This window comes from Monomorium pharaonis, chromosome 5 (assembly GCF_013373865.1).
Source record: "Monomorium pharaonis isolate MP-MQ-018 chromosome 5, ASM1337386v2, whole genome shotgun sequence".
Lineage (NCBI taxonomy): Eukaryota > Metazoa > Arthropoda > Insecta > Hymenoptera > Formicidae > Monomorium > Monomorium pharaonis.
This window is the reverse complement of record NC_050471.1, coordinates 5,764,810-5,782,670: the sequence shown is the minus strand read 5'-3', so window position 1 is coordinate 5,782,670 and position 17,861 is coordinate 5,764,810. Positions and strand designations below refer to the sequence as shown.

The following is a 17,861-nucleotide window of genomic DNA, read 5'->3' as shown; positions in this document are numbered from 1 at the left end:
AATATAAAATAAAAATTATATTAGGAAATAAGATAAATATTCTTAAGAGAATTTTAATAACGTTGTTAAAATATATCTTTTGTGTATTAAATTTCAATCCAATTGCGTATTAAATTTATTATCATTCATCGGGCATTAATTTTTATAATATTAAAAATGTTTTACTATGTATAAATATTTTTAAATATTTAAAGATTTTGATAAAATTATAATATCAAAAAAATTAATTAAGATTAATACATAATGATAAATTTTTATGTAATGTAAATGTTTGGTTATGGAAATATGTCCAGCAATTTGTACTTTTACTTTAAATGTTGATAAAAGGGATATTATGTAGCTCCGTGTGAAAGTGATGGACTTGTAGTGGACAGATTGCGAGTTTAAATTCACTTTCCGTATATAAAATTTTTTAAATATCTCTCTTAAATATCTTTACTATCTAGAGAAAGCACAATTTGCTTTTTAGATTGTAGTACATAGCTTTAAGCATCATCGCTTTATTATTATTAAATGTCGAAATAGAATGAAATTAATAAATAATAATATTTAATTTATTAACCAATTTGGTCTGAAATGATTTTATTTAAAGCCAAAGTATAGTTTATCTTTAAATTAGAGTCAGTATAATGGTAGTAAAATAAGGATCGGTTTTAATAAATTGCAAAAATTTACAACATCCATAACTTGATTTAAACTTTAATTCTTCTTTTTAGTACAAGAAAATATCTATCTGCATTATATGTTACAAAAATAATCTATCTATCCATTTTTTATACGTGAATACTGATATTTTCTTACTAACTATCGCCATTATGATAACAATATATTGATATTTGTCTTGTTATTGTGTAGAATAAATGACAGTAAAATAAGATATCGAAGCCTTCAATAACTGCAATTAAAAAACATTCTTTTATTCTGTCCTTACATATTTTAAATTATATATTTTATATTATATGTTATACATATTTTTCTATATTACCGTGGCAAAATGCTCTATTGTTCCTTCAAATATTCCACCAACATTTAATGTAACTTTTTTAGTTCCTCTTTGTAACAGAAATAATATCATTTTTTGTATATGTACAGGAGTTTTATACCACCGAACGTTGTACCTGCGAAATTGAATGCAAATAACAGATTATTAATTTGAAATAGAAATCATTTAATTACATATTTTTAACATATATATACTTATTTCACAACAAATTAATTTGTGCGTTTTTTTGCAACTAAAAAGAGAATGTTCTTACATTACTACAAGATTATTTTTCTTACGCAGTAATAAATACATGATTATTGTGGTCGAATATGTTCTGTCCCATATAGTTGGCTACAAACATGTATATAATGCTTACAGTTGCATACATGAGTGGTAGCAAAAATTCTTTGATATTATTTTTAGATAATTGTATTTGGAAAAGCTAAATAATTTGATAAGAATAATTAATTCCATGCATATATGTACGTTTAAACTATCATTAATAATGCTCAAATTTTTCTACAACTAAATTTATAAGTACACGGAAAAAAATAATTTGCTGACACAGCAAATTTTATGCTGTTCTAGCAAATTTTATTAGTTATTATATGGACAGCAAAACGATTTGCTAAAAGTACTAATTTTAAATTCGTTTAGTTGTACTGACAAAACATATTTTGCTGTAAAGATGAACATCGTGAAAAATTAGTTATAATAACAAATTTTTTTTGCTGTCACAACAATGTGCCGTAGCAACGATGATTTTGCTGTCACAGCAAAAACTATTTTTTTTCTGTGTAGTTCATGCTGGAACGATTAAACATTAAAACGTTTACTTAACACATTATTATATTTTGTCTATATGTGTATGTATTTATCATTTGCATATGTACACTGAGAAAAAAAGTAATTGATTCAACAAAACGTTTAGTTGCGGGCTGCCAACAAAAGATATACTTAATACAATAATATTTGCTGTTAACGCAAGTGCAATAATGTTGATTGGACTATGTATTTATATTGCAATACTATATATTGTTCTATTGAATATATCTTTTGTTGGCAGCCCGCAACTAAAAAATATTGTTTAATCAATTACTTTTTTTCTCAGTGTAGATATATACATATATGTACCAAATTTACATGTATTTAACCTATATATTTAACAGATAAAGGTTAATGTTATATTTATTATTTGTATGCCTTTATGATTTTTGAAGATTTATAATTAAAGCAGTGAATTATTAAATGTTGTTATATTTAGAGAATTGTTATTAACATATAATTTTTAAGCAATTTGCACACGCTCTCTCTCTCTCTCTCTCTCTCTCTCTCTCTCTCTCTCTCTCTCTCTCTCTCTTTCTCTCTCTCTCTCTCTTTCTCTCTTATATTACACAAAACTAAAGACTTACTTGAAACAAGTTGAGGCTAAAGCAAATTACTACACATAACGTGAAACAAAATATCATTATCTCAAATGTAGACATAAAATTCTCTGTCAATCTTTAAAAATAAAAAAATGTTACTAAACGTATTACACGAATATTATTAGTGAGACAAATACAAACTTTATAGCTTGCCGATGCATATCAACAGCATAAATTACACCCTTGTTCATAAAAATCTTATTCTTCAGCATAATATTTTGTGAAATATTATTGTTGACTGCATGCTCGATACGATGGCTATAAATATTGTATGTTATAATATAGAAACTTATTAAAAAACAATTTTTTTAACTAAAAAAGTAAATTTCTACAGAAAAATTTTTAATATGCTGTATAAAGATATGTAAACAAATTTAAATTATTGTAATGTTGAATATGCTAATTTTTTTTTTCTCTTACCTAGCAATTTTAAACATTCCACAGATATTTTGAAGATATGTAATGAGCCATGTTCCTGTTCCTAACATTACAGTCATTACGATGCAAAGTATCGTGTACATATACAACATAATCAAATAGAAATACTTTTCATCGACAAAATGCTTTGTCATAATGAATAAATGATGTGACTGAGACACATTTATCGGTATATCAACTATTGACCAAAATTCAACTATAATAGAAGCAGATATTCCGCAAACTCCAAATGCTAAAAATTATTTTTAAAATGTTATTTAAAATTATTTTTAGTGTATAAAATGTTATAATATTATTATATGTGTGTGTTGCACAAATATACTTTTATAAGTATTATAAAATAATATATATGTCACACACACACACACACACACACACACACACACACACACACACAAATTCCTTATTATAAATTTAAATTAAAATTACTTTTTTGTTTGATTTATAAATGCATTTATCGCGAATGTGCATACATAGCAAGTACTTTAATTTTTTCCTGATTACAACTGGATTACTCGAATTTTGATGGATATTGATATGTATTTAACTTATAATTAGATATGGCTTTTACATTGTAAAATTCTAAGAAATTAAATTCAACTTTGTTGCATTATTGCTGTTTTATGTAACATAATATGTATAAGGAACGACTTTTTAACTATCCGATAAAGTAGGGCATGAAAGATTCAACAACAGTTTCTTTTGAAAGCACATATCTCAAAAAAAAAATTTTTAATGATGTAATAAATTATATGTAAGCAAGTATAAGGATGCCTATGTTATGAGATACTTTTTTTTAAACTTATATTTTTAAAACGAAAAGCACCACTCTTTCAATACACTAAAAACAAGAAGGTAGATTTAAAATATTAATTTTCAATGTTACCTTATATGCATAAAAAAATAATAATGTAAAAATAAAACTGAAAAACCAAGTTCCATTTATCCTCTCTATAATGTATTTCTGAAAACTTTTCTACTATTTTTTTTACCCAGGTACTTAATTTTTTGTGAAAAAACCGCAAGTTTTTTTAAACTTATAAATGATAGCATATATAAATGGTAGTATATATAAATGTATGTACACATAATGTTTTGATATTAATTTTTGTCTTCTTTTTAACAGTCTAAAAATCGAAAATAGTTTTAAGCGAAAATTAATAAATAACTTCTTACCTGTAAGCACAAGTGTGTAATCTTTTGCAACAAAATTATATTTCTTGAAAATAGTGATTTCGTTGTTATCTTTCAAATTATTAAGTATATGTTCAAAGTTTATTAATAAATTCCTTACCTAGTATTTTATTAATTTTTTATATTATTTATACACATGTTAACAAAATACTTTTTGCTATAAAAATTTAATTGACACATATATTAATCTGATTTTATGAATCAGCCATCAACTTACAGTTTTAATGTTAAAACCGAATGTAGAATATTTTATTATAGACAGCGTAAAGAAAAATATGGAAGACAGTACTTTAGTAATAAGATCCAAAGTACAATTTAACAGCATTAATGATGTCAGCTGTAAATAGTTTTACACAATTTTACATATAAATGTGTTTAAAAATAATGCGATATATTGATTCTTAAAAACACATATAAAGACAGATACAAACTTTTTACGTCAGCTTAACGTATAATCATTATACAATATGGCATATCATCATCCAAAGTTTTATACATATACAACAATGCACCACTTTTTGTCTACGCGCAACGTAGACGTGATGATACGTGGATGCGCAAGAAATTTGTATCTATTTGCCTTTTTATTAACAACTACTTATGATTATCCCGTTTTAATTATAATGGGAACAATTGTTATCGCGGAATGTATTTTGACAACCATCCAACTCTTTATTTTTCCGCAAAAATGTCAAGATAAAATACGATAAGTCAAAAAACGATGAATAAAATTTTTTTTTTAATTAAATAATTTTTTAACTTTAATTCTAATTTAATTTTTAAATTTAATTTCATATTAAATTTACCTCTTTATTTTAGTTTAATATTTAAAAAACTGCGTATTTTGATTTAAGAAAAAAAAAAACAACTACAACGTGAAATTTTATGTTTCTAAAAAACAAATGCATATTTTATTTGCAACAATCGCTTTATGTTATTAGTTTATACAGCTTTAATTAATATATGTACATACATAGTGTGAAAGAACTAAGAAATAATTTTAGTTATAATTTTTAATACATCTAATTATATAATACATTAAAATAAATTATTTGCACTTATTTGTTATAAATAAAAAATTATCATGCGGTATTTTATTTTACAATATTGTTATTATACATTTATCTTTTACCTGAAATATAATACCTGATAATATAATGACAAAGAGAAAAATAAATTGAAATCGTGTAAATTTGGATTGATGATAAGGCCATAAACCGACAGCAAGTAACAGAATTTTGTTGAGACTGTAATATTGAATTACTGAACGTAACATTTTTTCGGCGAGTTTGTAAGTGTTACGAAGATTGAAGACATCAATAAGAAAACGTCTTTTCTCTCCCTTTTTTACTAGTCAATTAAATATTTATGTATGCTTACTCTTATTTTTTTCTTATGTAAGTTTTTACACTATTTCCTTAATTTATAATGCCTATTTATGCAAATGTTATAAGATCTAAACGCGCCCAATTCAACTAACTGTTCTAAAATGAATATATATACATGTTATTGATTTGTCGCGAAAGGTAATTTGACAGGTGTATTTTTCTCATGAAGTTACTTGCAGAAGACTCGCACAGGCGTATTTCTCCCCTCTCGGTGTCGAAACTTTATTTCAGTATATACATGTATATACGTGCTCACAGGATGTACTTGATTCTCGAGAACGGTTTTTTAGCTTCCATCTTTTCAACGATGAACTATTTACTCATAAAGCTCGTAGTTAAAATCATCAAAAAGTTAAAAAGGATTGTGCTAGTGTACAGGACACTTTTAATTTTTAAAATAATAATTGGCACGATTATTATTTTTAGGAAGTTTTAAATACTGTTACGTCAATTATCTTATTGTCTATAATATTATACTGAAGAGATTTCTTTATTCTTATTTCTTTCTCTTATATATATTATTTATTAATGGAAACTTCTAATATGTATATAAATGTTGATAGAATTATTTAATGATAATATTAATTTTATTACGAACAATATGCGTGTGGATAAAATCTTACTTAAAAGCAATATAAAATACGTTATTTATTGAATTAGAGCTAGTACAATGATAGTACAACGACGATTTATATTACAAGATTGTGAAAATTTAAAGTATCAATACTTTAATTTAAACTTAATTTAATTTTCTTTTTAACAGAGAGAAATATCTACATTATATTCGCAAAAAATAAAGTTATCTATTTTTAAACGTGAATATCATTATTTTCTTATTAACATTATTATTGTACGTATTTCTCTACTATAATAATGATAAATTAATATTTGTCTTATTACCATGTAGAACACATAACAGTAAAATAAGATATCGAGGCCTTTGCAACCTGCAAATTATAACTATGTATTCTAAATTATATTATATAAGGTTATTTTAAATTATATGTTCAACTACTATATTTGTTCTATTACCATAGTAAAATTTTCTATAGATCCATCTACTATTCCACCGACTTTTAAAATGAATTTCTTAGTTCCTCTTTGCAACAGGAATAATATTATTTTTTGTACATGTAAAGGAGTCCTATACCACTCAACATTGTACCTACGGTATTAAAAATAGATAAAGGATCGCAAAGTTGTAATAGAAATTTTTTAATGAGATAATTTTAACATATATACTATTTTATTTAGCAATAGATCAATGTCTGTGTTTATTGTTGCAACCGCTTAGAAAAGAAAATATTTGTATATCGTATCTTATAAGAATGTTTTTCTTACGCAGTAATGAATAAATTATTATTTAGGTCAGTTACATTCTGTCCGATATAATTGGCTACAAACATGTATGCGATACTTGTAGATGCATACATATATGGAATGAAAAATTCAGTGATATTGTTTTTAGATGATGCTATTCGGGAAAGCTAAATAATAACCAGTTTTATAAAAATTATTAATTACTTATATATGTACATTTTATCAACTACCAACTTATGAATAATACACAAATTCATGTCATTCCTATAACTATATGGAGAAAATTTTATAAAAATTACTATGGTAATTCAGTAAGTTTAGATCGAAGAAGAAATAATAAAAATTCTTTACTATGTTTTTCATCAAATTAATTTGACTATATTTTTATCAAATATATGTATATATACACACACACACACACAACTTATGAAATAATTCTCTATTTCTTCTTATGATTTGTAACTATTATCACGTACATAGTAACTTATAATATAAAATTTTCTCTTGTAAAATAATAAGTAATTTATATAGTAATAAATGATAAGTATAAAACATTTATTAAACACAAATACAAATATGTTTTTTTATTATAAATATATGAAGGTTGTGTTTAATAAACGTTTTATACTTCTCATTTATTTCTATATAAATTGTTATCCTAAACGAAAAAAAATATATATATTTATAATAATCTTCATTAAGTTTGATTATAAATTCGTCATGTTTATGAAATAATATGCGTAAATGATATGTGCACATATGATTATTATTATAGCGAATTTTTAGTTTGTACTAGTGCACACACTTGTGTACATTAAAGCTCTTATAATATTGATCTAATCTACATGTATATAAAAGTGAAATGCAAATATCTTGAATGATTAAACACATAATTTATCAAACAGTATAATAAGATATATTGAAGATTTCGTAATTTAACTCGCTTCTATATTCATTAAACACATATTAAGCACATATCTACGTCAATTTAAGTATTTGATGACATTAATCTTTAAAGAGCCGGCATTTTTTCCTTAAAATTTCGACGTTTTTGGTAAAATTTATACGTATATATAACTATCATCTTTTACATAATTTCCAAGTTTGTTGCTGGCTCATATTGGAGTCTTCTCGACTCGGTACGATATGGAAATTTTCAAAATTTGAATTTTGGTGTTTTTAAGGATTTTTGATGTCGCTAATCACGATTTTGAAATCAGATTATCGGAATTTTACACAAAACAGTATTGCCACCATAAATCTAAGTAAATAACAATAGTTACATTATTATGTATAACTTTCCTTTTGCGTTATCCAGAGTTAACAACGTGGAAGTAGAAAATTTTGTAGTTCTTTGTTTTTCTTTTTTTGTTTATAAATTTTTTATTATCTGTGCCGCATCGGGATAATTTATGTGAGCCAGCAACGAGTTTAAAAACTACATAGAGTACATAGACCATAAGTTATAAATTTTATATGGAAAAAAACTCAAAATTTTAGTAGAAAAATTCTAACCCTCTAAAATAAAAGTATCTTAGTGTCTTATATATGAGACACTCTGGCTCTTTAATGTACATCAGTGATTACTGGTCCACATAGACTTAGCATGTCCATAAATTTATTAAGTTTATGTGTGTACAATTAAATTTTTTGTAAGTTTTATAATGAAGTGCGTGTTTAGCTATTATTTACATTTTTCATTATTTGAATATTGTTATCGGCTTTTAAAAAAAATTTACAACTGTAGCAATGATTTATGAATTCTTATTATATATTTACAAAATTGTTGTTAATATGTCATTTTGATACAATTCTCATTATTATTATAATGAAACCAAGAACTTACTTGAAATAGATTGAGGCTTAAACAAATTATTGTACATCCCGTTAAACAAAATATCATTATCTCGAATGTAGATATGAAATGCTTAGACAATCTTAAAAAATAAAGAAAATATTACTAAATATTTTACATGAACATTGTTGATGTAGGTACGAACTTCATAGCTTGCCGGTGCATGTCAACGCCATAAATTACGCCTTCAGTCATCAAGATCTTATTTTTTTGTGTAATATTAATATTGATTGCATGTTCGATACGATAGCTGCAAATATTTTGTAAAAATTATATGGAACTTCTTTAAATAACATTATCTTTTAGTCAAAAATAAACTACAAAATTTTTTAAATATTCCATAACATTTTATATAAAGATAACAAATTTTATATAACAGTTTCTGCTAAACTGCATATTAGGGGCGATCTCACTAAGTAAAAATAATTAAAACATTTTAATCATTGCTCATTGTTTATTAAAAAATTATTAAAAAAATAAATTATACAAACATATAATGAAGGACATACTTTAATCAGTATAAATTTTATATTATTTAAATATATACTATATATGTATATGTATATGTGTGTACATACACATATTTAAGTAAATTTTTTAGCAAAAGAATGTAAATCCTCTCCAGATTTATTAGCAAAAGTGGCTTGGAGCTTATAATTTTTATGATAATTTGCTGACATTTTCTAATATTACAGACTCTGTACAATTTGTAGCTTTTTTCTGATAATGGTTGATAACAGACACTTAGCATCTGCTTTCGACAGAGACTTGGCTATCTACTGTAAGCATAATTGTTATCACCAATATTATATAATTATTATAGAAATGATATTTTTGGCTATAATTATTTTATTATACAATTATATAATCGCAAATATTGTACTTTTTTCTCATTGTAAAAAATCATATAGAACAGTTACAGATCTTGTTTCGCTCCATAAGCAACGGAAGAATGGATCTTTATGAATGAATCGAATAAAGGGAATGAAAAACCATGTAGAACTCATTCATGATACAATTCTTAATTTTTAATTGAAATACACTATATTATTGTTTGAAATCCCATAAAAAGTAATTAACTTTGATTATTAATAACTTTTTGATAAACAATGAACAACGGTTAAAATTAATTGTTAATTTTTTAATTGTTACTTAGGATGATGACTTTGACAACATACATTAAAATCATTGAAATCAACAAAGTCATTCTTTTTTTCAACAGTTTTAATTATTGAACAGTTTTAGAAAATGCTTATTTATCTATATTCCTACCTAGCAATTTCAAATATTCCACATGTATGTTGAAGATATATAATAAACATTGTGCCTGTTCCCAACATTATAACCGTCCCGATGCAAATTGTTACCAAAATATGTAAGATTATTAAATAAAAATACTTTTCACGATCGATAAAATACTCCGTCATGATGGGTATATGACGTGATTGAGATACGTTCAACGATACAGCACTAACTATGATTGGCCAAGATTCAGCCATAATACAAGCAAATACTCCACAAACTGCAAATGCTAAGAAACATAGAACATGTCATTTAACGTTATAATAAAATATTGTGCAATAAGTACGAGAAATCGACTATTGCCCACGAGTACAGGAAGTGAACAATATCTTCAACTAGCTGAAAAAGAGTATGTATGTTCATCCACACAAGTGAGCATAGCCGAGCCGCACTGGTTAATAAAATATTTTCTTAAACAGTTCGAGTCGTTTATTAAAAATTATTTTTTTATTTTATTTTATTTATAAATATATTTACCATTTACTTGTATTATCAATATATTACATTTGTGACAAATGCTTGCACCTTTAGCTGATAGTGGTTGGATTATTCAAGATTTGAGTGATATTCGTTATTTTATTAACGTTACACGCATATGCTTAAAAAGCCAAACTCGAAAATTATTGATTTATATTTTATATGTATGTACTACTATACATATATACATATACGCTAAATGACTTTTCGAATATCCAATACTTATAGAGTTAACTCAAAAATAACTCAGTCAAAGTCTTCTAAAAGGTATGTCTTCCGAGGGAATTAATACACCCATATTATAAATTATACACAATTTGTGTGTGTGTGTATCGTTATATTGTAAAATCGATTTCTTTAACGATTTATTCGACTTTATTTACCAATTTATTATTAGATATTAAATTGAGATGATATACAAAAATCAATAAATATTTTTTTACCTGTAAGCACAAATGTAAAACGTTTCGTAACATAAATATATTTTTCCACAATAGCGATTTCATTTTCATCCTTTAAATTGTTAAATACATCCTGAAGCTCCATGAATAAATACTTTACCTGTCAATTTATTAAAAAGTTAATATAAAAACTTATACTATTATTAGTATATATTAAAAAACACTTTTAATATTAATTTAATATAAATATTTATTTGGCACATATATTAATCAGTAATTTTACAAATTAAACATTAACTTACAGCTTCAATATTAAGATGGCATGAATTATACTTTATTAGAAACAGCATGAAAAAAGATACGGAAGACAACACTTTAATAATAAGATCTGAAGTACATTTTAATATTATTAATGGTGTTAGCTGCAAACAAATAGTTTTACACAATTTCATGTAAATATGATTAAAAACAACATGACATATATATTAATTTTTATACGAAAAAGGGAAATACATATTCATGTAACGTATAATCGTTGGTATCAATTCTATGATTCAATATAATGCGCTTTAGTCTATCATAGTATCAAAATTTATGCAACATTTTTTGTCTACACAAATATGTACGTAACGTAATGACACGCAATAAATCCATATTCGTCTTAAAAGGTTTTACTCGTCTTTACTATCACCGCTTATTTGCCTTAATTATTAATTATTCCTTTTTAATTACTTTGTATACATACAATGAAAATAATTATCAAGGAAGATTATGGTTTATATTTTGAGCTCTTATTAAGTTATTTTTTTAAATAAAATAATTCAAGAATAATAAATAAGTTTTTATAAAATAATAATCTTCCAATTTTAATTGTATATATTTATTTTATAATATTAAACGCCTAAATTTGTGTTTGATATAAATAAAATTGCTAATTACATTTGAAAAATTATACAATTTGTATTATATATAAAGCACAATGTGTAATTTTTTTTTAACCAAACTATATTATTTGTATATTATTTGCAGCAATTGCTTTATGTTATTAGGTCATATAATGTTAAAATGAATGGATACGCACAATGTTAAAGAACAAATTGCATGCACATAGAATGCAAATTTTAGAAAAATATATTTCTTCAAATCTCATTCTCTAAAAGAGTAAAATTTAACTAGTACAATTTTTCGAGTGGTTTGTCACTTTAATAAAAGTTAAAGTTTACTTCTGTGGAATAAACATTTACTTCTATAAAATGAATATTACTGTAGTTTTTTACTCTGAGATTTAAAGTTTGTTACAAAATCTGATTACATAATATATATATATATTAAAATAAATAGTTTTCCAATGAAAGATTATTATGTGATAATTTGTTTTATAATAATGTTATTATATGTATATTCTTTCTTTGTTACCTGAAATATAACACTTGCTGATAGGATGACAGAAAGAAAAATAAATTGAATCCGAGTAAACTTGGATTGATGATAGGGCCATAAACCAACAGCAAGTAATAGAATTCTGTTAAATTTGTGATGCTGAATTACCGAGCGTATCATTTCTTTACGAGTTTCAAAGTGTTACTGCGAAGACTAAAGATAAGAATACGTATTCTCGTTTTTCTCTCTCACTGATCGTTTAAATATTCTATATTTTTATTCTTATTTTTTCTCATATAGATTTTCATGCAATTCCTGTAATTTATAATGTTATTTACTTTGTAAAAATTTTCTATAAGATCCAAACGCGCTTAATTCAACCAATTCTTCAACAAATTGAAACTAAAGATAATTTGACATGTGTATATTTCTCATGAAATTAACTACTGGCAGTGCTGGCAGAGAACTTACGCATGCGCATTTCTTCTCTCTCGGCACAGAAATTTCAGTCACATTTCAGTGCACGCGTTCACAGGGTACACTTTATTCTGAATACGATAGTACTCTTGAGAGTGATATCTCTGAATTTTAAGTTTCGTAGTAAAGCTATCGATCTAATAAAACTCATAATTTAAAAATGATTGCGCTGATTTAATAAATAACACATTTAATTTTTAAAAGTGATTGACAAGATTAATACGTTAATATATTTAACAAGTGTTAAATAACGTGTTCGATATCATGTGTATAAATATATCATTAATAATGGCAAATTTTTTTTTTTATTTTTTTATTTACATGTTATTTATTAGCCGAAATTCTTTACTTAAATATTTATATAAATATAAATGTCGATATGAAATGCAAGTTGTGCTTATTACAATCAAAATTATGTATATGGCTACAACTTTCTAACTTTAAAAATAATTTTTGATTTGGCTATAATTAAATATTTATGGCTAAATATAGGATCTATATATATTATGGAAATCAATATCTGGATATAAAAAGCACTAATTTTATTTCTTATTAGCACAAATAAAAGATGTCTGTTTTATATATTTAAAAAATAAATTTATTTTCTAAACATGAACACTATTATTTGTTGACTAACTATATTTTAATCATAACAATGATAAATTAATGTTCTTTTTGTGTTGAATTTATGACAGTAAAATAAGATATTGAAGCTTTTAATAGCTGAAATTGTAAATATTCTTTTTAATTGTATCCATATGTAAATTGATAATATTTTAAATTTAAAATATTATACAACATATTTACCGTAGCCAAACCCTCCATGGATGAGTCAAATATATTACCAATTTTTAAAAAATATCCTTTGGTTCCTTTTTGCAACATAAATAGTATTATTCTTTGAATATGTAAAGGGGTTCTATACCATTGAACGTTGTATCTACAAAAAATTAAATACAGATAACAAATCGCTTACTTAAGATAGAAATTATTTAATTACATAATTTTAGCACATATACTGATTTATTTTGCAACAGATCAATTTCTGTATTTTTTTGCAACTGCTGAAAAGTAAATGTTCTTACATTATTTTTTATAAAACTGTTTTTCTTACGCAGTAACGAATACGTGATTATTATGGTCGAATACAATCTGCCCCAAATAATTGGATATAAACAAGTACATGATGCTTATATTTGCATATAAGAATGAAGGAAAAATTTGGCTGATATTATTTACAGATAACTGTACATGGGAAAGCTAAATAATTTCAAAAATCATTAATTCCATGTGTTTAAATTATTATTAACCCTAATCCCTCCAGGATTATTCGTGTCCTTCCCATTTGTAACAATTATTAGTTCCGAAAAACGAGCGATTATGGAATAATCCTTTCCACCCCTCAAAAAGGTCTTGTGGTAGAAAGCTTCAAGTATTGATAGAAATTCTAGAGCTCTAGCTCATTTAATCTTAAAACAGCAAGGCATTGAAGTCATGTGCGAAACTAAAAACCCTGGTTGGAGGTCTACGTTAGTGTATATGTAGATAAGTAAAAAATTTTTTTATAAAAATGTATTTTTCTGCATAATTTGTATGTATTTTAAATATTTTTGTCATTAAAAAAATTTGAAATTGCACAGAAACACATAATGGCAGAAAGGGCGGCAGAAGAGATTTTTCGAGCTTTTTTTTGAAATTTTCAAGAAGTTTTTTTCTTAAAAATAATTTTGAGAATACAAATTCGTCCTTGATTATTTAAAAATTTGTTTCTGGCAACCTGAAATTCCTACACTGAGAGAAAAATGTCGAAGTATTGAGAACCAAATATTTCTTATAATGTCTTTTTCGATATTTATTTGTTATAAAAAAATTCATTTGTGAAAACGATATATATATTTCTAGGAAATGCATCTCATTTTTCTTATTAATTTGTTTATTTCTTAGGAATAAAATTTTTGGAGTTAAAATATACACTATTTTCTATAAAAAAATTTTAATTATTTTTCTCTAATAAATGGTTTATTTAAATAGGGCGAATTAAATATTTTATTTCTAGTAAATAAATTATTTATTTTTACGCACACCGGATGTTATCTTTTTAAATAAGATATATTTTACAGAAATATATTTCAGAAGTATATTTTACAGAATATTTTACCAAAATGTATTTTATTTTTACAAATAAATTTTTTTATAACAAATAAATATCGAAGAAAACGTCACAAGAAATATTTGGTTCTCAATACTACGACGTTTTTATTTCAGTGTACTGTACCGTCTAAGAGTTATTAAACTTGATCGACGCGAAATTAAGTATTTCTATTTAATTAACCGCTTTTTTTTATTCGCGCTACATTTAGCTTTAATTTGTGTGCATCCCTCGAACTTTAAATTTTATCCATTGATTCGTGAGTTGTGTTTTTTTAATGAAAACAAGTGGTAATGTGCGTTTATCAACAAATAATTGTTGTAAAAAAATATTTCAACGAATTATTTCCAAATTATTTGTACATTGATTTTTAATTGAATTATAAAGCAATTATAAACATTTTTGTGAATTTTTTTGAAACTATTAACAGTAAAAACGCACTGGACATGAAACCCTGGTTGGAAAGATTAAGGTTAATAATAAGTTTTTTATTTTTACAACTAAGATTATAAGTAATTTATCTAGAAACGAATAATTACTATAAAATGTTTACTTATCACAAATATCAATCTGTGTATATATATGTATATACACACACACACATATACACACGCGCGTGCGCACATCTTTTCCAGATTACGTATATATCCTCGTCAAACAAAAAAAAATTACATATATATACATTGTATGTACATAAAATTAATAAGTTTTAATTAAGTTTAATAATAAGAATTTAACTGTATAAGTGATTACTAGAAAACATAATAACGTTATATGTTACACAACGTTATTAAGTTTTATAATAAATATTTGTTCTGTTATTATTTACATAATATTTTATGGACTCTACATATATGTAACATTCATCACTCATTCTTTGCAAATCACTCTTTATAACTGAAGCAATAATTTATCGAATATTGTTAAAGAATTGTTATATTAATACGTAATTTTGAAAAAATTCTCTCTCTCTCTCTCTCTCTCTCTCTCTCTCTCTCTTTCTCTCTCTCATTACACAAGCAATACAAAGCAAAAAAACTTACTTGAAACAGATTGAGGCTAAAAGAAATTACAAGACATGCCGTGAAACATGTTATCATTAAGTCGAATTTAGACACAAAATAGTTAGATAATCTTAAAAAATAGAGAAAATGTTACTAAATGTATTGGTATAGATACGATTCGAGTATTATTGGTATAGATACAAACCTTATAGCTTGCCGGTGCATATCAACGGCACAAATTAAACTTTCGGTCATCAAAACCTTATTTTTTAGCGTAATATTTTTTAGAATATTAATATTGATTGCATGTTTAATACGATAGCTATAAATGTTATATTATAATTATTTTATAATTATAATTATAAAATAAATATAATAATTATATAAAAACTTATCAAATAAAACAGTTTTTTAATTATAAGAACAATTTAAAAAAAAATTTTTTTCAATATACTGTATTATAAAATGATATATACGTATAAATGATATATAAATTTGTTTTTATTATTGAAAGCTTATAGTATATGCTGATTCCTAATTCTCTATTCCTACCTAGCAATTTTAAACATTCCACAGATATGTTGAATATGCGTAATGAACATTGTGCCTGTTCCTACCAGTATAGTTGTTCCAATGCAAACTATCGTGAATATATATAATAAAAACAAATGATAATATTTTTCTTCGACAAAGTATGGCAGAAGTATGATTAAATGTGATTGGGATACATTCGTTGATATATTAATATTCGACCAAAATTCAACTATAGGACAAGCGAATAATACGCAAGCTCCAAATACTAAAAATTGTTTTTAAAATAATTAAATTTCTAATGTATAGCATAATATAATGTGTGTGTGTGTGTGTAGTATGCATATACATAAATATTATAAAATTATTCTTGAATAAAATCGAGTTCTATTAAAAAGTCAGTACTTTACTATTTTATTTGATTTATAAACACATTTAACATTTATCACAAATATATTATAATATGCTAAAACGATTGGAATACGCGATTTCGTCTTTTTACCATTGATTAGATATGTTATATATTAAAAATATATTATATACAAAAATTATACATAAAAATTGTATAAATGTAATCTTACCCGTAAGTGTAACCGTGTAGTATTTGGCAATGCAATTATATTCATATACAATAGTAATTTCATTTTTATCCTTTAACTTATTATGTACATGTTCAAGCTGCATCATTAAGTATTTCACCTGCCATTTTATTAATTTTCTAAACTCTCATTGTATATATCAAAAAAACTTTGCTATAATTATATTAAAATTTATATAAGTAACAGGTTTATCCAATTTACAGTGTAATCAGCTTACAGTATCAAGATTCATAAAGTATCCACTATATTTTATCACAAACATTATTGTTATTAATATGGAAGACAATACTCTGATAACAAGATCCGTAGTACATTTTAATTTTATTAATGGTGACAGCTGTAAATTTTATTTAATTTTACATATGAAAATGATAAATAACAACAAATTACAATATTTGTGACACAAAAATTAAATTATATATTACATAATTATCAATATTACTGCAAGATTTCGGCATATACTAATTCTTTTTAATAATGTCATGCAAGTTTCCGTAGGAAAAAAGTATGCAAAAATTACTGCACAAAAATTGCATGTTTTTGTGAATAAATTTCTGCAATTTTTACAGATTTTTGTACAATATTTTCGCCTTCAGAATTTTTCTGTAGAATATTTTGCAGAATTTTATGTGATGTTTTCTGAAGTTTTTTGCCTTCAGAAAAAATTACATATAATTCTGCAAAACTTTCTGCAGAAAAATTCTGAAGACGAAAACTTTGTACAAAAATCTGTAAAACTGCAGAAATTTATACACAAAAATATACAACTTTTTGTGCAGTAATTTTTGGATAATTTTTTCCTATACGGGTTTATAATGTAAAGGCTATAAATACTGTAACTTTACCTGAAATACAACAAGCGACAACAAAATGGAACAAAAAAGAATAAACTGAAATTGAGTTAGTTTAGATCGTTGATAAGGCCATAAACCGG

General features: G+C 24.6%; 1 protein-coding gene across 1 annotated transcript; it reads right to left on the bottom strand.

Annotated features, from left to right (window-relative positions):
• Positions 1–223: 223 nt before the first annotated feature.
• LOC105832823 (odorant receptor 9a) lies at positions 224–16,589 on the bottom strand. Its single transcript, XM_036287189.1, has 12 exons — positions 16,350–16,589; positions 16,003–16,119; positions 15,837–15,927; positions 12,204–13,904; positions 11,090–11,209; positions 10,830–10,947; positions 2,833–3,082; positions 2,554–2,670; positions 2,398–2,488; positions 1,282–1,427; positions 986–1,118; positions 224–895 (listed from the first exon to the last, which is right to left on the bottom strand). Exons 4-12 carry the CDS (start codon positions 12,345–12,347, stop codon positions 845–847), a joined length of 1,170 nt encoding a protein of 389 aa, XP_036143082.1. The 5' UTR covers positions 12,348–13,904; positions 15,837–15,927; positions 16,003–16,119; positions 16,350–16,589; the 3' UTR covers positions 224–844.
• Positions 16,590–17,861: the final 1,272 nt, after the last annotated feature.